Source organism: Apteryx mantelli, chromosome 9 (assembly GCF_036417845.1).
Source record: "Apteryx mantelli isolate bAptMan1 chromosome 9, bAptMan1.hap1, whole genome shotgun sequence".
Lineage (NCBI taxonomy): Eukaryota > Metazoa > Chordata > Aves > Apterygiformes > Apterygidae > Apteryx > Apteryx mantelli.
In genome coordinates, this window is record NC_089986.1 from 10,850,001 (window position 1) to 10,871,987 (window position 21,987).

Below are 21,987 nucleotides of genomic sequence, written 5' to 3' on the forward strand. Positions count from 1 at the left end.
TGTTAGTGCTAAATCATTGATTGTCTGGTAGTGCAGTCAGTGTTTTCAAGGATAAGTATTACTTACTACGCCTTGCTGAACAGGGAAAGCAGTTATAACAGAGGGGCTTGAAGAGAAAAAAAGAGTCCTTGAAGGGAACTAGTCGAGTACTGGTCTAGTATTGGCTAAAACGAGACAAAAACCAGAAGATGCTCTGGGGCAAGAGGGAGCATCCCTTACACGGGGACATAGCAATGCAAAGGTGTGCTCTCCCTTCAAACGGGAGAAAATAACAAGTATTGCAGCGGGGGACATTTGTTGCAGCCACCTCCCTGCAAAAGAAAAAAAGATGCGGCAGTAGCGGACTATTCTAGTAGAAAAGAGCCTAGTGAGAGCGAGTGGCTGAAAGCCACTTTGCACCCTTGGCCAAATCTGCAAGTGCATTACAGCATAGTTATTCCAGCAACTTGTCCTCAAATGAACTTTCCAAAAGATGTTGATTCTGTACTGGTTTAAAGATCCAGACTTGAATTTGAGGTGTCTGTTTGAATTGCAGGGAGAAAAACTCTTATTTGAGTGTTGACTCATGGAGATACCTTAACATGTTGGTGCTAAAACATTCAGCTCAGTATTACAACACAAAAGCCTATTCCTGATACACTGCGCTATTATAATTTCATCAGCTATTTAATGGTGTGGTCAGCTCTTAGCTCAGAAGACTGAATGGCACCATGTGCTTAAGGAAAAAAAAAAAAGTTATATTCAAATAAAATCTACAGAGACTCCTGGCAACATGATTAAAATAAAGTGTGAATGACAAAAGTTTATTAAATCCATTCTTAAAAAAATTATATCTTTCTTAAATAAGGATTTCTCAGTACGGATTTCATTGTAAAACAGTTCTGAAGCAATTCATAAGTTACTTTATTAACAGGTTGATCAATAAAAAAAAAGTCATTTACTTATGTATGGTAGTTTTCAACCAGCCATATTTACACAAACGTACTGCCTGTGGTATCTTTCATCGCATACTAGGTAATGCCAATGCAGCATAGCTGGGTAAGTTCCTGTACTTGTAAACATTTAGAAGAAGCGGCAGGCAAGATGTTGCATCAGTTCTTAGATTTTTTTTCCCCCCAAAAAAGGCTTGCCAATAGAATGCATGTTTTAAACAGGAGATAAATATTCCATGCTTTTTTCTTTTTTCTTCCTCCTTAAAAGGAGGGTCTAGAAATAAGGCTTACAAACAATAGACTGAAACAATGCATGAGAAGACTTAGTCATGGCAATTTCACTGGAGCTTTATTGCCTCTGATGGTAATGAGAGGGATTGTAGGAAGTTACATTTGAACTTACAGAGATATGTAAATGATGTTTTTTACTAAATATAATCTTGAGTTTAAGTGTTTTATATCAGGGCACTTCTAATTTTGTACATCTTTAATGTATAAAAAAAACAGGTTACAAACTTCAGGTGTTCACCTTTTTTTCTGACATTTGGCAAAAGTAAATTGATCCATTATGGGGAGATCATCGAATTGAGGACGTAAGCACTTATGAATTAAAGCAATCCAAGTAAGCAACTGTCTGCATTAAAAAAAAAACAAAAACAAAAAAACCCACACAAATATATAAAGGAAAAAACACATGGCCACATCTGAGCACTTTTCAATACAAAATATTCCCTGTAACCAGGCATTTTGTCCTTAGAACACCCTGTTATATCAATGTTTCTTTCAACTTCAGTTATTCATTTTGAAAAACTCTTAAGATGCCATCATAGCACAAATAACCCTTTTCTGCAACATAATTAGTCAAAGTTTTATGTCTTTTTTTTTTTTATAATTACACAGTAATTATAAGCGTATAGTACCAAACTGATGACAACACTATTTTGTTGAAAAGGTCTTGCATTCAAAAGGAATATTCTTTAAAACACCACGGCATTATGCCACTAACCAATATCAGACTTTTGGAGGGATAAGTCTGTACTGGGATAAAAAGCTAGTTAGTTCTCATCTCAAAACACAGCATACTCGAACTAATCGATTGGAAACTGTACCAAAACCCTCAAGACAGAAAACAGCACGCATATATACCTTGTAGAGCTTTTTCCCCCCCCCCATAATTTCAAGTCCCCGTTTATATTTACACAAAATTGAGAAAGGAAATACTGAAAGCAGCAAAACACACATTTTTGGCATAGCCAATTCCAGTAGCTGGAGTAAGTCTGCAACATTTTTGTAGAATTGTATTCTTGAAATAAATGCACAACTGGATTTTCTTAAAAGGGCACTGATACGAGGGGAGCTAACCTTACGGTCAACTTCAAGGCATACAAATAAAATTTTTAGCAGAATAGTCAATTTTTTTCCTAAAATAATTCTAGCATCTGCATAAAAGTGTTCTGCTCTTTAGTGCAAGTTCCAATCACTCATTTCAAAAATAATTCTGGCCTTAACGCGGGACTATTTAGAGCATGGACTCAAACCTCTATCCTTACTCATAACTATAGTCTTTCTTTTTTCTCTCCTCCTTTTCCGTGGAGCTTGGTATTTTCCAGAACAGTATTTATCTCAAGAAAACAAATCTCTTCACAAGTAACTAAGTGAGGAGTAAAAGAGCACGTTTAGCATGAAAGCAGCTCTTCAAGAGCTCTTGTAAGGTTAAAAATAAAGAAGAATCACATCTGATAAAACCTGCTTTGAACAAAACAAATGATTTAGTTATATGCAGTGAGAAGTAATGGTGGATCAACAAAATAATTTAAGCAAACAAAGCCAGTGTAGTACTTTATATTCCGACCTGTGCTTTTTGGGGAAAGCTTTACTCTTAATTTTTGTATTTGGCAACCACAGTGATATGTCAATTTAAGGAAAGCTCAACAAAACAAGTAATTAAAAATGGGTGTCATCCACAACAGCAGTACCTATATGTTATAAAGATTTAACTTATGTCTCAGGAAAATCATTTCAAAACCTAGATTCATATCAAACTCATAACCTTCTTGAATACCAGGGTCATTTGTTTCTTCATACCTCAGCCATAAAAATTCCATGTCTGAATTTAAAATACTGTATTGTGTAGCAAACATTTAAGACACAAATTCAGTATATTCAAGTTTTAGATTTCCACAGAAATGAAAAACCTTTCCTAGACAGACAGATAAGCATTTCAAAACTGTAATGAAATCTGATTTCTTAGATAATAACCTAGAGAATATTAGATTCTACCATTACGCACACAGCTCGTCTCAATGACGCTCACTGAAGGCTGACTATAACGTTACATGCGGGTGCTGTAAGTGCACAGTAGTTGTGTAGTACTTCAACTGTTTTCACAGTCAGCTGATGTACAATCAAACCATTCAGATAGGCACCTGGATACCCCAATATCAACAATCTTGGGTTTTGTTGGTTATTTCTGCAATTGTTTTTATCAGATACTCAAAACTCACTTAGACAATACCTGCACTTTTCCAGAAAAGAAAAAAAATTATCGGACCCAGTACACTTAAATATATCACTCTTATAGGAAGTGCTATCAATACAGTCTTTGCAACTAGCCCCAAGTGTATATTTAAGGATTTTTTTAAAAAGTGTTTTGATGTTGATCTGTATAATTCAGATGCCATACAACAGTCGTCTGATGATAACCAGCATTGTGCTTTATGTGAAACCAGAAACCTCAAAATAATTATAAAGCTTCTAAGACTTATGGGAGATGAAACTAGGGTGGTCCACAGAAAAAAAATCCATGATGAAATCCACAATGTTGGAATTTTAACGGGCAAGAGTGGTCCAGACTAGAAGAAAAGCCCAAACCACCAGTAGAAGAATGAAATATGATATGGTCCAAGATGTATCCTTAAAGGTTTGTCTCAACCCTCAGCCATATTGTGAGGATTGATCTTCAGTTCAGTCCAGCCAGCAGAAATTGACTGTGCAATTTTCCATTTCATGTATTTGTACAGACTATGTACACTCTAGAAGGGTCCTTTAGTGCTACACTGTCGTACTTTTTGTCCCAGCAATTTGAGGGCGTGCAAATTCCACAAAGTCATCAATAAGAACTGGCCATGCCCCTAAAAGGAAAAAAAAAAAAAAAAAAGCCCAGAACATAAGAAGTCAGGTCAACAAAACATTTTTGCTTACAAGTTTCAGATTTACACAAGTTTAGTATCCTGTCTTAAGTGGGTAAAGTTTCGAGCAAAAAATTATCATTTGGTGCAGTTGCTTGAAATTTAAGAGCAGGTTAAAGATTTCTCCTTCCCTTAAACCCAGTTAGTAATATTTCTGACATATTCTTGATCAAAAAATACAAGCTAACAGAATTTTAACAGCAAGCCGTCCTGTTGGTGGAAGCAGAACTCAAACTTGGTCTCCAGCATGGCAATAGCTGCTTAAAAACTTTTGAGCATTGCATGAAGAAGCCTGTGCTCTAAGCAGCAGCACAGTGTAGCACACTACAACATTTTCAGCTCAGAATATGATTTTATATGAATGCAATGCTCATTTGTTGGAATCAGCACACATAGCAACGTTCGAAAACAGCAAAACGCACTTCTATAGCCAATGCCACAGAAGACTGGTACTACACTATACTTACTCCTCCATATTCCTTATCAAGAGGCAGTTATAAAGCATACCAATATTTTACATATTGAGGAAGTGATATCCAAAGAGGTCACATGAAGTTTTAAAATAATATTTAAAAAAAAATTCATAATAAAAAAAATGTTTAAAAAATTCTTTAGTCTTTCTAAACTACACTGACTTATTATGGGCAGCAGCCCATTTGCTTGATGATAAGGGGATGTCCGTAATTATTAAATAAAGTTGTAAAAGTTCACTTCCCCCAGTTTGGAGGAACCAGAAGTTTACAGTTTCCTCCACTCGATGAAGTGATCTGCTGCCAACAATTGAAGGTAATTAGCTGTTCTTGGCTACAGATGGACTGGAAGAGGAAAGATCAATACAAAAGTTCAGAAGAAACACTTTTTGTAAAAATAACTTATGTCTAGTAATCCCTGTATACTGCCAACTTCACTTCAATATTATTAAATATCCAATATCTTCCCATAAATCAGAACAATCAAATTTAAAAAATATTCTCAGCTAAGAAATGCAGTAACCAGAGGACCCCTGTAAAACAAACAAACAAACCACACATAGGCCAGGAACCAATTACTTTGTTGAAGACGCCAAGAACTGCACTGATAGAGAATCTGTGTTTTTAATGGACAGATATCTGGGTTTGATTCACAAAGAAGTTAGTGTCTTAGTTTAGAAAGAAGGAAGAAAAAAAAAAAAGAACAGGGCTTTTGGAAAGTATCAGCATTTCTTTTTTAAACCTGAGGCAATACACAGATGATAACAACATGCACTAAGGTAGTTCTTTTAACGCTGGACTTTGCATCATCACTGATATTCTAATTACACCATTTATTAGAGAGCTCTGCCAAAGCAGATACACAACGATAAATGCAACATAAAACACAGAGTAACAAGTTAATAAAAGAAAATTGAAGTGTTTACCTTCTTCATCATAGTTAGACATATCATCTGCTATCATTGTACTAAAGTCTAGAAGAAGGTTCCAAGTGTCCTTAGGTATTGATCTTTTATGATGCTCCTATGTCGAGGGGTGGAAAATTTATATTTAAAAAAACATTTTAAAAACCTATACAAACTCAATATTATTATCTTGGACATATCCATAATCCCAGAGCATATTTCTCTTGTACACACTACGAACTGTAGTATCTGGGATCTGTGTCAAAACAATCTGTCTCATCTATTCAAGGATGTAAACATATTTATCTTTGACATTTTGAAATTACTCCAGTCCAGTTGATATAAAAATTTAAACTTACCAACAAAAATTTGTTCCATAAGTCTAGAAATTTAAATCTTCCATTAAGTACTAAATTCCAGTAGGCAATGGCCATTTCTAAATCTGTAACATTGAAATATATAACTATTAGAGATACACATTTCAAATATATAAACTCCACAGGTATCTAACACTATGATGAACCATATACTCAAAATGGTGAGAAGTTAATCTAATGAAAATATACTCTTGGATCTTTTACAAAGACAACCATAGAGAAATAGTGTTACACAAATACTTTTTAGATCTTGATACTACCAGTTGAATATAGAGAACTGAAAACTGCCCATATTAATATTTAACATATCTAAAACTACACAAAGATATTCTATACTCTTTTTGCCATCTAACGATACTCTAGGTACAATTCAGGAAAATACTGATGTCTAGCAATGCTATCAACTTGAAAAGAAAAATTCATAGTATTTGCAGCATCAGCTGCTGAAAACATTTCTTTCTTTTTATAAATCACGATTCACATAAAACTAGCTTTTACGATTTTATTCTTAGAGCAACTTCGTTACAGGTTTTAGCTTTGCGTGTTTATATCTTCAATCAGATCTCCCTCAAAAATTCTTTAATTATCTACTATGTAGCAGATGGTTGGTTACTCTGCCCCCTGCCCTCCCTCCTCCTTTTTTGGAATGACTCCTGTGAAGTTGTTGCTTGTTTTGCATCAGCTTCTCAGGGCGATCGAGAAACCCGAAAACCACAGGTCAGGAACAAGAACAACCTGCTGCCTGTCAGGTCCCGCGCGCTGCTGTTAGGAAGCAGCAGTTGTGGCAGGGGGGGAGAAAAAAAGACAGGTTAGCCTAGCATGCAAGGAAAAAAACTACCCTGGCGTTTGCCAAAGGCTAAACTGGCACACAGATATTGTCTACTAGTGACTTGTTAGTTAATAAAAAAAAAAAAAAAACAGAACAAAACCGTACAGGTATCTGAGCTCTCTACCTGCCGTGATCTCTACTACCAGGAGTCCACGAGAACCTTTTTAACAGAACATCTTACACCTTGCTACAGTCCATCAGATCTCGTCTTCCGCAAGCAACTGATCAATTGCACTTTCAAAAATAAAACAAACTTCCTTCCTCCAAAAAACCCGATGTATCTTTAAAAAGCCAGCGGGATGGGGATCTTCGAGGTGAAATCAATAACAAATAAAACAAAGCCCAAACTGTATTGGTAGGGGAAAAAATAGAGGTTGCTGGGGGCGGTTCTGAATTGTTTGATGCATTTGAAATTAAAAGTCTTCCTCTAACAGTGTAATGGCATTATAATGCTTCCTGAGCAAATAAGGAATAAAATGCACGGAGGATTTTCCACCAGCTTCAAGAGTGCAAGATTTTGCATAAAAGGTCCAAGTTAGAGGCTCCAAGAAGCAGGTACAAATTAAACAGCCACAACTGGTCAGTCAAATCATTGTATCTGAAAATGGCAGCTTGTTAAAAATATAAAGGCTTGGTACTTCTCTTTAACAGAGGATGCAGGTATAAAACATAAGCTTCTGATTTCAGCAAAAAATAGTCTTTCTAATAATGAATAGACACAAACTTCAGATTAAGCTGATCAATTCTTTGAGGAAACAGACTGGAAAACTAAGTTTAATTTACTTGTGATGCATTAATAGTAGATATACCAAACATGCAAAGTCATCAAATCTCTGCATATTTATAGTGCCTTAAATGAACACTACAAAAAAAAAAGCGCATTTTGACGTGTCTATACGATTACCATGTTATTCTTGTGGCTAAGCAAAGGCCTTAAAACAAAAAATTGCAGGAAACTGCAACCTCAAACTCCTTCAAGATGGGACCAGACACATAAAGCACAAAGACATGATGGCTTAGGAAGACACTACATATTTTAAAACATTTTTTTTTTAATAAAAATCAAGAAATTTAAAAGAAAGGATAAATTTTTAGGTGTTCATAAGAAAAAGTAAGACTGCTTGGGAAAGTCCTCCTTAATTGATAACACAGAACAAAGTACGGATCAAATATGAAAGTCTCAAAACTGACTCTGCTTTGAGTGCTGTGCCAAGAGGCAAAAGAGAGGTGAACAATGTTTGAGATGAGCAGCAGCTAAAAGGTATTCTCAAATGACATGCAAATATCACAGGAACTTTTAATACGTGTGCAGTACTTATGTGGTAGTACAGAATTATGCAGAGGATTTGCATTTCCAGAACTGTGCCTGAACTACTCAACAATGTTTGGAAGATTACAGACCAATATATATGAAAATCAATTTGCAAGTTTCTACAAGCAATTATTTAAACACTCCAAAATTAAATGCCTTCAGGGTTTCCAGAATTATTCTGCCCTATCATAAATTCATGCCTAGATTTGCGTGTTTATTGGCTTTGTGAGAAACAACAAAAGGGAGTAAGCATTCAGATTTTAAACTTAGCTCTATACCATCTCCAGATCCAGACTAAAATCTTACTGTACATATATGCTGCATGGACCTGAGATAATTATACTTTCTTTGTCACTGTTAGAGCTTAGTATGCACAAAGAAGCTTTAAGATAAATGACAAAAAAAAGCAAGAGTCAGAGTCAGTTTTCCTGCTAAATCATTTTTACTGAGGTCTATTCCATCTGGGATACTCAATAGACTCATTCTATATAGGACTAAATAAATCAGAAAAAGAACGTAGCAGTCATCTTTATACCTTAGAAATACAGAGAAGAAAATAAGAGGTAAGTATTAAACAGGACAGTTCTGTTATGCTTATTCTGAAGCCCTGAGAAAAATTAATTAAAACCTATACATGATTATTTATATTGACATGGTATCATTATGATTTCACTTTTACCAAATGACAGGATTTTTTGCAAAAAGATTACTTCTTGTGCAAAGCTATTTAAAGATTAAAAGTGCTATATACATGCTAAATGTTACAACAGTAACCTGAAACAACATGTAATCAAATTGCAAAACTGATTCCACACCAACACTCTCCACTGCCTGACTTCCAGCCTCTCTCAATTCAGTTACTGTTCACATTTTCCTTGATGTGACAGCCTACCCCCCCTCCAAATAAATAAATAAATGAATAAAAGACTTTCTACACAAAATAAGGATCAGCCCATTCATTTATTTGCAGGAATCGGATCTGGCTACATGTATATGCACATGTATTTTTAAACAAAGTTTAGCAATGCTCTTTTAGCTTCTTCAAAGACAATGAAGCTCACGATTCAAACAAAAACAAAAGATGTTAAAGAATGACACAGATTCATAACTAAGACATGGAGTTTTTGCTTATTTCATTATTTTTCAATATTAATCTTAAGCCAAAAATTGGTCCACATACACAAGGCACAATAAAAGCAAAGCAGAATGCTTGTGTTTTCACAGCACATGAGTGCAAAACTGGTGAGCGGCAACCAGTTCGAGGTGTTTTCACCAGTGAGACAAAATAAATTTGCAAGCTGCCAACAAAGAACTTACGGGCTGTTTAGTATTTTATTTCTTCTCAAAAGCAGAACAGTTGATTTAAGTTAATAGCTACAGACTCATGAAATACTAGTTATGGTTAACATCTCAACTACATTGTATAAAAAGGACTTGTTTATATTTCTGACTTTACACAGGTTTGTCATGAAACAAAGGATATGCATTCTTGCTGGTTAACATTACTCTTTGAAAGAAATTTTGTTCCCCTATTTTTGCTGTTTTGAATAGACAGATTAATTTACAGTTTGTTAATCTATTTCCATCAAAACCACATTTTTTTCAAAAATTATTTTTAATGAGTAATTCTAGCACCTATTATGCTAATGAGAAACAACATCAGCAAAAAAAAGCTCTGAAACAATGGGGAAAAAAAACACTCATTGACCTGAGGAAAAAAAGGCCATAGGTCGGCACATTTTACCTTATAAAAGAAACAACAACAAAAGCCATCCAGCCCAGGATACAGAAATCCCTTTGTGCTATTCCAATTCTACTTTGCAAAGATATTTACATGCATTTCTGGTCTTGCAAGAGACTTTGTACAAGTGTTTTTACACATTAACCAGTTTTACAGCTTAAATTCATCCTAAAAGTGAAAATTCCACTAATCTGTCCATTGATGCAAGTTTTATGTGGTGTAATTACACCTTTAACATAAGACCACAATCTATTGTCTTTACTTAGAATTGTGCATATGCTTAATGAAAGAATAAACCCTCCCACATAAATTTGTGCAGTCTATTCTAATGATGTAGCCATTTCAATGAATTTGAAAATCTGACACCGAGACCATATCTGACTTTGACATCTATCTTTCACAACAGTGAGACGTGTTTTATCCCAAGGGTGGTTATCTGAATTTCAGACTTATTGGATCATAATAATACTTTCACTTACTGCTTTAAGCAGACATTTCCCATACCTATGCACAAATGTTAACAAGTAAGAATACATACCTAAACCTTTCTGCCCCGGATTCTTTGCAAAGTTGAAAGTAAACTGATAAAAATCCTTAAATCTTCCTGGCTCTTTTAATTCTTGCTCCATCTTAGGAATCTGGGCCTTTAGTTTTTCTATACTGTCACATCTGCATTTTAAAAAGCAAGTTTATTTGTGTATTAGTCATTTTGCCATAACATACAAGATACAACTTTTAATCTTTTAAAACCTTTTTGTGGTCGGTACAGCAGGATTATTAAAGCAAAATTCAGGAAGTCCCTAATTAATCTGCATTTATACAACAATTTCATTTCTTTGTTGTTTTTTCACATTGCCATTTGCATACACTAGTTCATAGACCAGATTCTATAATGTACAGTATTTTCAGAAAAATGGGACAAAGGCAAGACAGACATTTCCCCTAAGGCAAAGAAAACTCAGCTATGCTAGACTGTGGACCAGCATCCTTGCTTTACCTACTCAAGTAGCTCTACAGCAGCCAACTGAAATGCTCATGCAACTAAGGCAAGTAGCACTCAAACCCACATCCCCTTTTTGGGTCACTAAGCATCTAGCACATAGATAGCAGATGCATTTTTACAGATGTAGACAAGTGATACTAGACTCTGAAAAGTCTCCAAAGTTTGAAAAGACTCTCAAAACATTCTGAAAGGACAATGTGATTCTAAAATCCCCCAAAGAGGATTGTTTCACTGCATGTTCCTATTTCTGATATTAGATTACACTGCCAGTGTCTAATACCTATTGCACACTTACCCTAGCTCAGTCATTCCATCCATGAACTCCAGCTTTGAAAACTCACACTGTGTTGCAGCTCTGAATTTCCATGCAATGATGAGTACAGTAATGCTGGCTGGATCAAGTGCTAGATCATCACAGAACTGCTGTATACCATCTATACCAATTTTGTTTTCATCTTGAGGATCTTTGAAATATAAAAGTAATTATCAAGCAAAACTCCTCAGATTTTTGAAAAAAAGCTAATATTTCTTCAACAAGAGTTTTTAAGGGAAAGCACACATTTTCAAGAAGTAATTTCTGGGATAAGCCCATAAAGTGAGTATTTTAAAGACAAAAATTAATTAGTATTTTAAATGGTTAAGCTTTAACACTTGAGCAAATTACTGCAATAAAGCCTCCTATACAATGAAGCTTTTAAGGTATTTTCCTTGAGAGACAAAAACATCACAAACATTTGTTTTCTGCCTAACAATACACATGATACTCTGACCGATTCTAGACAGAGAACAGTGTTCCTTTCCCACCAGCACACTAAATTCTTGGCATCTTAGGTAAGATTGCTGATATGGGTACCACTACAAACAATACTACAATATTGACAGGTCCATTACAAGTTGCACTGATGCAACCAAGCAAATCTCCCCATAAACTACTATATTGACATTAATTTTATGCATTTTCTGGCATCACCAGCATGCATGAGATTGGACAGGGTAACCTCTAAGAGGAAGGTTACATTGCCTGATTACCAATTCCAAGTCAGCCAGTCAGTCCTCCTCTTTCCACGAAGGAGTCAACATCTGGTCTGGAAGTGAGATGCTCACATTTCAAGTGCACTAACAAAGATATACTAACGCAAGCCAACAAAGACTTCAGGAAAATGGTATTTGGATTATGCACACACATGAAAACCAACACAAAACATAGCACTCATTTTTAGATTTTTTAAAGTGCTAAAACACTGAATTTGTTTTACTGTATTGAATCCACCTTAATGTTCATGCTAGGATAAAATCAGTTGAGCACTGCCAGCAAAATAGATAAAAGACTTTCTGTTCTGTTTGTAACCGTCTGAAAATAAGCAGAAGGTGAATAAAAAATAAGGTAGAGTCCATCCTTGGTACGTGACTTTTAACTTTGTAAGGGAGTGAGTCCTGAGTAATATGTCTCCCCCAGAAGAATCACCAGCAATCCACATTAACCACTACACTTAGTCGCTGTACGCAAAACTCCAGTTCCAGACCTTGATCTTGTAAAAATGTACATAACTTAAGTTTACATAAAGCAACTGCACGTAATCCTTACAAAAACATGGCCTTAAATATATTTTGACTTGTATTATTAGGTATGGAAAAACCAAGTTGAAAAAGTCAGTTAAAATTTCCAAGTACAAAAACAGAGCTGCAATGAAAGATTGTAACAAAGCATATACACAAGTAGGAAATAAGGCTTAAAATCCACTATACTCACCTTTGTATCTGTTATATAGCTGTTCTAACTTCTTTCTGTCCAATGATCCTTTTACACTCTCTCGTATATAAAGTTCAGGATTTTGGAAAAAGTTGTCTGTTGCAACATCTAACTTCCAGTCATTCTGAGATAGACAACTCACCGCTGTCTTTTCACTAGATTGCGTGAAGACCATAAACTGACGCACTTTATCCTTCTGTGACGATTTCAACTTGTTCTAGCAAAAAGAGACAACACTGAACTAGAAATGTTTTACTGCAGAAGAAAAAAAAAAAATCACTATCTTATAGAACTATTATAATTTTCCCCAGCAGTTACACCTTTTTTCTACTAACGGATAGGCAAACCAACACTTGCTCTCTTACTTTACAAAATCAGCTAAATCAGAAGATACAAATTGTATTTAATTAGACATGCAAACAGTTTATTACGCATCCAGATACAGTGGGATTGAGGAACCTGTTGGATAGGTAAACAAGATACATTCGTACCACTGTGCATACAACAGCACTATGTACACCAAAGCCCACTTTTGACAGTATACACCCTACTCTGGAAATATATTTCAAACTTGCCTTCACTCTAGGTACTTTACATTGTAACAAAACTGAGTTAAATCATCACAGAAATCAAATGTGCAACAGGAATACCCATTTTTATCTTCAATCCTGGAAGTTAAAAAAGGGTATTCTTATCACATATTTGGAGGTGTAACTGAAAGCCACAGGAAATTCACATACAGCTGTCTGGGGCACCTTGCTATTTAAACCAATTCCCCCCCTCCCAAATTCTCATAATGCAAGAAGTTTTAGGGGTACACCTGGGGGGGGGGGGGAAGGGACTATCAAGATGCCTAACTAAAGTCTGTGTATACCAAAATATTGATAGATTAATTGCTTCAACATAAGCAGCAAATATCAATGCAAACTGAAGAAATGGGCACACGAAGGGGCTGAGGCAATCCAGCAGCTTGCCTCATTCAGTCCCAGCTCACTGAATTAACAGAAATGTTTTCCCTCTACCCCGAAAGTGCGGAGGGAAAGACCAGTTAGTGCAGGAAGAGGTGCAAGACCACATGCCAGGAGCAGGATCAGCCCTCTTGACGGCAGCAAGGCATTAGGCCAGCTCGGCCATTTCAGGGAAGTACACGCCGAAATATCTTCGGTGACTGATTGAGAGATTTTCGCTCGGAAGGTGCTCAGCTCCACCTACATGATCCATGAGACGTTCCTGTGAGGAGGCACTGCCACCATCGCACGGGTGCAGGACCTGAAGCTCACAAAAGGTAGGTGATTTTGCCTAAGATGCCGGGGGGGCAGAGGGGAGGAAGAAAGAAAGGACTTAAAGAGCCAAGGTGAGAACTTTGGAGTTTAGGCCTGATGCTCAGACCAAGAGACACCTACCTCCCTTCAAGTGCAAAATGTAATCCAGACCTTGCTGCCAGCAAGTTACCAGTATAGAGTGATTCCCAATTTTTGAGGAGGGGAAGCACATCCAGTATTTCAAAGATATTAGTTACACGAAACTGTACCTGCTAATCCAGAGGAAGCAATCTTACAGCACCCGCGCTAAATCCAATCCAGTTCTAAAGTTCATTCCAGTACATCCAAAGCAAAAAGATTCCTGATGTTACAACTTACTAAATAAAGTTCTGACTTTTTAAGTCAGGATTGCATTTTGTATACAGCACAAGTATTTCATTTGCAATTTACCCTGCGTTCTTCCTAGATGTGTGTATTGCGCTCATCATTGCAGGGCTCTTTCTCCGGGGGACAGGGAAAAGAAAAAAAAAAAAAATCTCTAAAATTATGAACTATTCTTAGCCAAAGAATGATTAGTTCAGGAAAAGCATGGGCTGAAACCCTTCATTCCAAAGGATACTTAGTGTCCAATCACATCATCATTAGGAAAAAGAACTAACACTGCAGAACACAAATTAATCTGCCCTAAAAGTCAAAATCAGTTTTCTGCTGCTTGATGACAGCGCATGTGAACACTATTATTCATAAGAGTAGTTAAGTTACCAGCTTCAGAGCTGCACATTTTATAAATACAAGGGAGTAAATTTGACTTAAACTGATGCTCACATAATACACTAAACAGGCCAATACCCTTTACTTTAGTATCTTTTCGGGGGCGAGGAAGGGAATCTACAAAACTCTGCTGAAGCTAAAATTTTAGCACACACTCTGCAGGTTTAAATATAGTCAGACTAGTTAGAATATACTATTTTTAAAGTTTCAAAGTGTTGCTTTTTTATTTTAGTCTCTGGAATAATTTTCTCATAATGGACCTTTTGCTACAGAAGTTTCCAAAACTCAGATTTTGCAGGAATGGTTCCAGGTAAAGGTCAAGCCATCCCAGCAGGTCCTGCAAAGGCTCACTGCGGAAAATTGGCAAGTATCTTCCTGGAGATACTGAGCATCTGCAGTTACTGAAATTAGATTTGTGCAAGCTCTGCATTTTACAGAAGACATTCAGCACCTTACAACACTGAGCTCAAACTTTCAGAAAAGTTAAACTTCATTTATGCTGAGAAAAACATGTGAAATGAATAACGAATTTTTAGTTGCAGTTTTTATGAACATATGATAAACATATATATATTTAAAAAAAAAAAAACATTGAATGAAATCCTAGAAACCAAGATGAAAAAATCCCCAGGCTTATTCTGTGTCTCAGTTATTAGTTTTCTCAAACCAACTCCATGCAACCAGACTGCTGCATTACCACAGATTCAGCTGTACTATAGGACAGAGTCGCACTTACAACGTGAGCTTTTTTGGACAAAGCCGATGGCTTTAATCATTAGCTCCATTTTTTTTAAATACATGTACATAAGTATGCACAGCACTTTTTATAGCCAGTATTCTTTAAACCCCCAAGAAAGAGTCTTTGTTCTGCCCTATGCAACCTACCCTGGCAAGAACAAACTCTAAAAGCTATGACGTAAAACAAATAAAGAAGTCAAGGAACAGGTTTACAAGGGCTTCAGCCCTTAGATGCTGAAAAACACAAAAGGTAGCGCGTTTTGTGGATTCTGTCATGTAAGTGAGTATACGCTTTATTAGATCAAAAAAATTGCAGCTTAAGTCACTTTTATGATAAAACTTAAATTTCATTTAGACACATGAGATATTCCCTAAATGATTGCAACAATATAAAACCTTTTTTTTAAAGGGCATTGAATTTGGCAAGAGCCAAGCAGCTGACAGTACATAATCAGTATAGTGTTCTGTAATGTACTAAGGTGCAACAAATTGCTCTGTTCAGCCACAATCTTTCTCTGGACTATCTGCATTTTTTTACTGGTAAAATATGAGTTAATTTTTAGTAAAGCCCAAAGCCCTTTTTATTTGATGAGCCTTTCCTCAGAAGCTTGCCGGTGTGGACAAGACACTCCACACTCTAAGTAAGTGGACAACTCTTTGTAGGCCTACCACAGGACAGCAAGAGATGAAATTATTGCTGAGTTTTTATAGCTCTTATTTCATCACTTTAAGAAGCCACACTTCAAGCAGGAACAGGCTCCAAGCCTTCTGCACTTTTAAGAGCTATTTCTAGAAGCTGAGCTCTAACAGTCTATTATTGTTTTAAATGCGCCATATAGAAGCCACAGCACCCTATAACCTTTAATCCTGTATTCATCAGGCAACAAATATCTTGTGCTGCAATTGTACGTGCTCTAATGCAGTGCAATCCATTTAAAACACCTCAACTTTAATGCTAGTAAAAAGGGAAGACAGAATTTTATCTAACATATCTTATTTACTGGATATACAGATAAAAAACAACAGAAAACAAACAAACTTTCTAATAAGTCTTATCCTTGGGGTAAGGGGAAAGGAAAAATCCAGATCTTCTAGTCTTTGATGAAGCTTGTGTGGCATTCAAGCTACCTTTTGTAATGAGGACGTCATAAGAGACAGAAGGTGAACTTGCTTTAAAGGTAGGCTCAGAGTAACTCACTAAATAAAAAGCCACATTATGTTGATTCATAAGACTACGATAATTACATCTTGCCAATGAATCTCCGGTCCTAGAATATCAGCTTTAAAATGACAGTTTACCTCCCCCCAACACCAAGTACCAAATTTGATAATTCTAATTCAATAACCTGTCTTTGACAGTGACTAGTACCAAACACTTCAGTCAAAGGTACACATTTTTTTTCCCTCTCCTTTCTGACTTTAGACAAACTTCCCCAGTCTTTAGGAAATAAAAACTACTAGAACTGATTTGCCGGATCTGACTACATAGTTGTTTTTCCTTGTAATCTTCTACACTCAATTTTTAGTCACTTCAGATTCAAAGATTAACTTTGCACACTGGTCATCAACACTTGCTGGATAGCTAATAGCCGTATGGTTAAAGATGAGGGCCCCACTCTACTGGATAACGTCCATGGGAAACAGTAGCGTCCTTCGTCCCACACTGCTTGGGCTGGAGGACCCAGGATTGCTATCAACGCGCTGGTTTTGGACTTTGCCCAAGGGTTACAGGCGACTGCCAGCTAGACAAGCAGTGCATGATCAGTCTGGAGAATCCCTGCCCCAAATTCCCTCCGGCCCCCCCCAAAAAGGCATTCACACAGTTACTTCTTGATAGTGAAGCCTGCTTTTCACCTGCCCCTTTCCAGCCACTGCTTACAGATGATCCAATTCTTGTTAGTCTCCCCACTAGCGAAAGGAATTTGAACAACTGAAACCTGAACGACTGACACCTGAACAACACGACATCTGTGCTTTTGTCTCAGTCAGGACTCAAAGAAAAGCCTGTTAAGTTCTCACGCATGTGACAGGTAAAAGCCTTTTCTAAAATAGTAGCAACCTCCACAAAGTCTAGGCTTTTATACTAACTGCATTTAAACCTTAGCAAGAGATCTGGCTGCGGGAAGCATCCTTGTGCTTGCAGAGGATCCAGTAACATCAGTTCTAAGGCACGGTAACTTCTCCTGAACACAGCAGGCTGGGTTCGTGCACGTAATAACCTTACAGATATGACTGTCTATTTGCCAAGTCCTTATGTACACACAAATGGTCAGAAGAATATTCTTTCCTTCTAGTGTCTGAATAATTCCACGTTGGAATACATCCATCAAGTGAACATACAAGACACCTCAAATAATCGTGAGGTTTACTGCTTGCATGAATGCAATGCAATAAATACATGGCAAAAGTTTAACAGGCAAAATGATGAATATTTCTTGTTTGATAAGAAAATAAGAATTGATCATGACTTATTTCTGTCAAAAGTCTACGAATACACCAAGTTACATTTTAATCCACCAATTGCCATGGCATATGTGCACACTACACAAACAAATGTAAAATCCAAGTTAAAGACAAAATAATTAAAGAAAATACAATATAAACAAGCATGCCCTTCCACTAAATTTTATTTTCTACAGCAGTTTTTCGAAAAGAGGACATGTAAAGGAAGATGGTAAGGACATTTTTAAGCTTCTACTTCAAACTGAAGTGAAACTCATTTGTTTGCAGTGGATCAGAACTAAATTTAAACATCCACTAGGCCTATTGAGATATACCATCCAAAGAAAGAGCATGAGCAACACAAAGTTGCTTTTTACATCCTCTAAAATTATTTTAATGGATAAAATCCTTTCAACACCTGCATATGGGTAGTAAGTCTTTCTTGGAAGATAGCAACAGAGCTACCCAGAAGAATGAAGTAGCTCTAATAGTGCTTTAAGGCAATTCATGTTAACCTGACAGGTGGAAGAAATATCAAAAGCAGGACTTCTTCAATTTTACCTCCCTCCCCCCAAAAAGGCACAAAATAAAGCTGTCAATTGTTCAGCATTCTTAACTTTGGTCCAGGCTGGAAGCTCTGTTCAGCCATTAGAAGCTGCTTTCATAGATTATATTTGCGTTGGCACCATAAAACATTGCTAAAATATTAAGAGCTACATAATAAATTTCACACCTTGTTCTCAGAGCATTTCATATTCCTGCATAGCTTTTCCATGGCTCTAGTTAAAAGTGACTTTACAGTACAAGTTCAAAGGGTTCTCAGGTAAGCCGGGAGAGGAAACAAGATCATGCACCATCTTGTCTAACCCTCAACTACCCAGTCCTAAGCGTAGTGCCAAGAATCTACAAGTTTTACTAGAGGAAAACCAAAAACAAACATTTAGTATCAACAACCTACTGCAGACACGAACAAGCACCATACGAAGCAGCCTAGCAGAACTGCTTGTTGAGTTAAACACCACGTAATAATGTCATAAACTAGAATAACATTACAGGAGACAGTGCCAGTCATTTAAAAATTTAGTGTTACGAGAATTTCAGCTTTCTGTCATGTGAAGTTTATTATACTAAACTATGTATTTATCAACATAGAAACATTCTTCAGAGAACACAAAGTGGACAATATAATAGATAATGTAAACAAAGCTTCTAAGGTTAGCATTTGGCTCCAGATAAAGATACAAATATGTGTTTGTCTTGACTATCACACACGGTCCTAGATCAATTAAATCATTCAGAACAGCAAAGCTAGCAGCTCTGCTCCTCGGGGAGGATGCCTCAGAGTAACCGGCCAGCTCGCTGCTAGCAGCTCCGGCTCGATTCGCAGGTACGGCACTTGTCCTCAGGGTCCATGCGGTGCAGCAGCAGCACACCAACGGGTAATGGCGAAGGGAGACCACTTCTACAGCGGGTGTTCAGCTCAAACGTAAACGCGGGCCGGGCAGAGGGACTGCTGTCCACGAGCCGTGGACCGCAGCCAGGGTGCCGTACCCGAGAGCTTTTAAAGTTAACTGAACGGCCAGAGCGAGCAGTCAGCCAAACGGGCTGCTGAGACGGCCTCCTTCCCACGGATCGGACAAAGACAGGTCGAAGCCGGGAAACCTGTGTCCCAAAGGCAGTGGCAGTATGAACACCGGCAAGGCCGAGTTAGAGCCAGCAGTGCTCCGACCGGCGGTGCCGCGTGGGCGAGCAGCAGCCAGGCCTCAGCTGCGGGAACCGGCTGCAGCCACTGGAAGGAGCAGCCAGGGCGGCAGAGCAGACGGGCAGAAAAATGGGTATCGAACCTTGCGTTTCTGGATGGAGATCTCCAGATCTCTGCGACCAAGTCTCCCCACCCTTTGCCATAACTAGATAGAGGATTCTGACATACTGCAAGTATAAGTACAGAACCTTATACCTAGGCACTAAAAACAATTCATACCTGTATTTATTACTTATAAAAGCTACAGCCTGTCATTCAGTCCCACTTCAATGTCTATGGCATCCTTTCACCTGGGTGTTGGAGTCCACAAGCCAAACCTGGAAAATATCTGTCTGCACAGTGCCTAACGACTATGCCTGGAGCCATGACTAGAGTATTCAGATATTCCCTCCAATCTGATAAATACCAATCTATCGGTATTGTTCCACAGAATATATCTTCTAGTTCTTCTCTCAGGTACTACCAAGACAACTAAGAGGACAGGCTTCTGCTGTTTGTCACAAAAAGCTATTCTTCAGCATGATATGCCTCACTGTTTCTACTATATTGCAATTTATTAAAGCATTGTTCAGTTTGAATTTCTAAACATACAGCCAGCCAAAAATATATGGATACACAACACATCGACCGTGCATTTATTTTGCATACCTACATTTGGTATACTGTGAGACAGGTCTAGGTGATTTTACAGAAAAAATTGTCTTCATAAGATTTTGTGTAACATTACTAGGTGTTACTTGAGACAACCCCAGAAACTGCAGAGTTACAGTACAACATCTACACAGCCTGAACTTAATCCAGACTTCAGCTCCAAGCTTCCATAAAAGTCAAATGAAAATCTACATTGAACTATTAATTTAAGAACTGAATCAGTAACAAGAGTGACAAGTTTATTAGAGGTCTAAACCCCACGCTACTAATTTAAAGCCTGGCTAACCAAATTTTTATGTCACAATAACTCCATCAGTTAGAAACATCATTTTAATTTTTTTTAATATATACTATCCTGCTTACCAGCATAACTTTAACTGTAAGTATAAGATAGCCTTGTACCAATGTATCTACACCAGTAAATCTTAGACGTCCTCCTACACCCTTGCCAGGACAAGGCACTGCCATGGAAAAGTTATTTTACTTTACGTGTAGAGCTGTAGTTAAAGCTGTACAGCTCTTGTACACAGAGAAGGCCTAAAGGTATGATTATAAACATGCTCACTTGGGTGCATAAGACACTGTGTGCAAGAGACCAATACAGGACTCCCTTTTTTAAAGCTATTTTTCTTCTTTTGCAAACAAAAATGACAAGTCTTATTCCAGCCACCCTGGCTTCCCTCTAGGAGGGCGAAGGGAGAAAGGCAGTAGATCTGCAAGCCCAGAGAGCAGATCCTCAGCTATCAGGATAGGTTTTTTACGGAGAAAACACCGGCTAGACCAACCTTCCTTTACGACACTCCCATGAGCAGCACCTTACTAGCAAGGCACAGCGCCGTTACCCACAGATTCTGCAGGAGAATTCCGGTTCCAGGAGGATCAGAGCATCCAGGTTTCCCTGGATGGAGGCAGCAGCGCTTAGCGCGCCCCGAGCCGCCGGCCACACTCAGAAACCGCCCCGGGTTGGCGCCGGGCTCCGAGGTGCCCCCGAGCCGCCGCTGCCCCGGGCCCGGCCACGGCCCCGCCACGGCCCGGCCCGGGCAGCGCCCCCGGCCGCCCGCAGGCCCGGCCGGGCCAGGCCGCCCCCGGCGCCCCCTCGCCTAGGCCCCAGCGCCGCCTCCCCCGGCGCGGAGCGGCGCGGAGCAGAGCGGGCGGCCGCGGCCCCCCGCAGCCCCCTCGGCCCCGGCCGCGGCCCCGCCACACGGGAGGGGGCGCCGCGGGCATCGCGCCCCGCCGGCCCCGGCCCGGCCCCTTCCCCCGAGCCCCGAGCCCCGCCGCGCCGCTGCTGCCGCCGCCGCTCCCGCACCCGGCCCCGCCGCCACTAGGCCGCGGCCGCCCCTGCGCCGGCGGCGCGGCACGGCACAGCGCGGCGGCCGGCGGGGCCCGAGGCGCGGGGCGCGCGGCGGCGGGAGGGCGCTCACCATGGTGGGGGCTCTGCGGGCCTCTTCCCCTCCCGGCTCCGGCGGAGACTGAGGGCGGCGGCGGCGGCGGCTTCCTCCGGCGGCGGCGGCTCGCGGCTCCTCACGGGCCCTTCCGCCGCCTCCCGCTCATGCGCAGTGCGGCTCATGGCGGCGCCGGGCCCGGCGGCGGGGAGTCGCGCTGCGCCGCGGCGCCCGGTGGGGCCGGGGAGGGGGCAGCCGCGGCGGGACCCGGCCCGGCCCGGCCCGGCCCGGCCCGCTGCTCCCCGCCGGGCCCCCGAGGGCGCGGGGTGACGCCGCACCTCGGCCTGCCGGCGGAGCCCCTTTATTTTCTCGTCCAAAGAGCAAGAATTAAAACTTTGGGGGCAGCTCGGGGTGTGTGGTTGGGGGGGGGGTGTAAGTGCCGTTTGCAGCCACTCGTGGCTCGCGGGCGTTT

The 21,987-nt window shown here is 39.3% G+C and overlaps 1 protein-coding gene across 2 annotated transcripts; it reads right to left on the reverse strand.

The window, feature by feature from the left end:
• Window positions 1–879: 879 nt before the first annotated feature.
• On the reverse strand, window positions 880–21,644 carry DCUN1D1 (defective in cullin neddylation 1 domain containing 1). 2 transcript variants are annotated; one of them, XM_067301658.1, is made up of 7 exons: window positions 21,555–21,644; window positions 12,508–12,724; window positions 11,053–11,221; window positions 10,293–10,423; window positions 5,855–5,937; window positions 5,517–5,613; window positions 880–4,063 (listed from the first exon to the last, which is right to left on the reverse strand). In XM_067301658.1, the coding sequence occupies exons 1-7, from the start codon at window positions 21,555–21,557 to the stop codon at window positions 3,984–3,986; spliced, it is 780 nt and encodes a 259-aa protein (XP_067157759.1). In that variant the 5' UTR covers window positions 21,558–21,644; the 3' UTR covers window positions 880–3,983. The 2 variants fall into 2 exon arrangements, with proteins under 2 accessions (XP_067157759.1, XP_067157760.1); XM_067301659.1 differs by lacking the exon at window positions 21,555–21,644 and adding an exon at window positions 20,919–20,951.
• Between the last annotated feature and the right edge of the window lie 343 nt (window positions 21,645–21,987).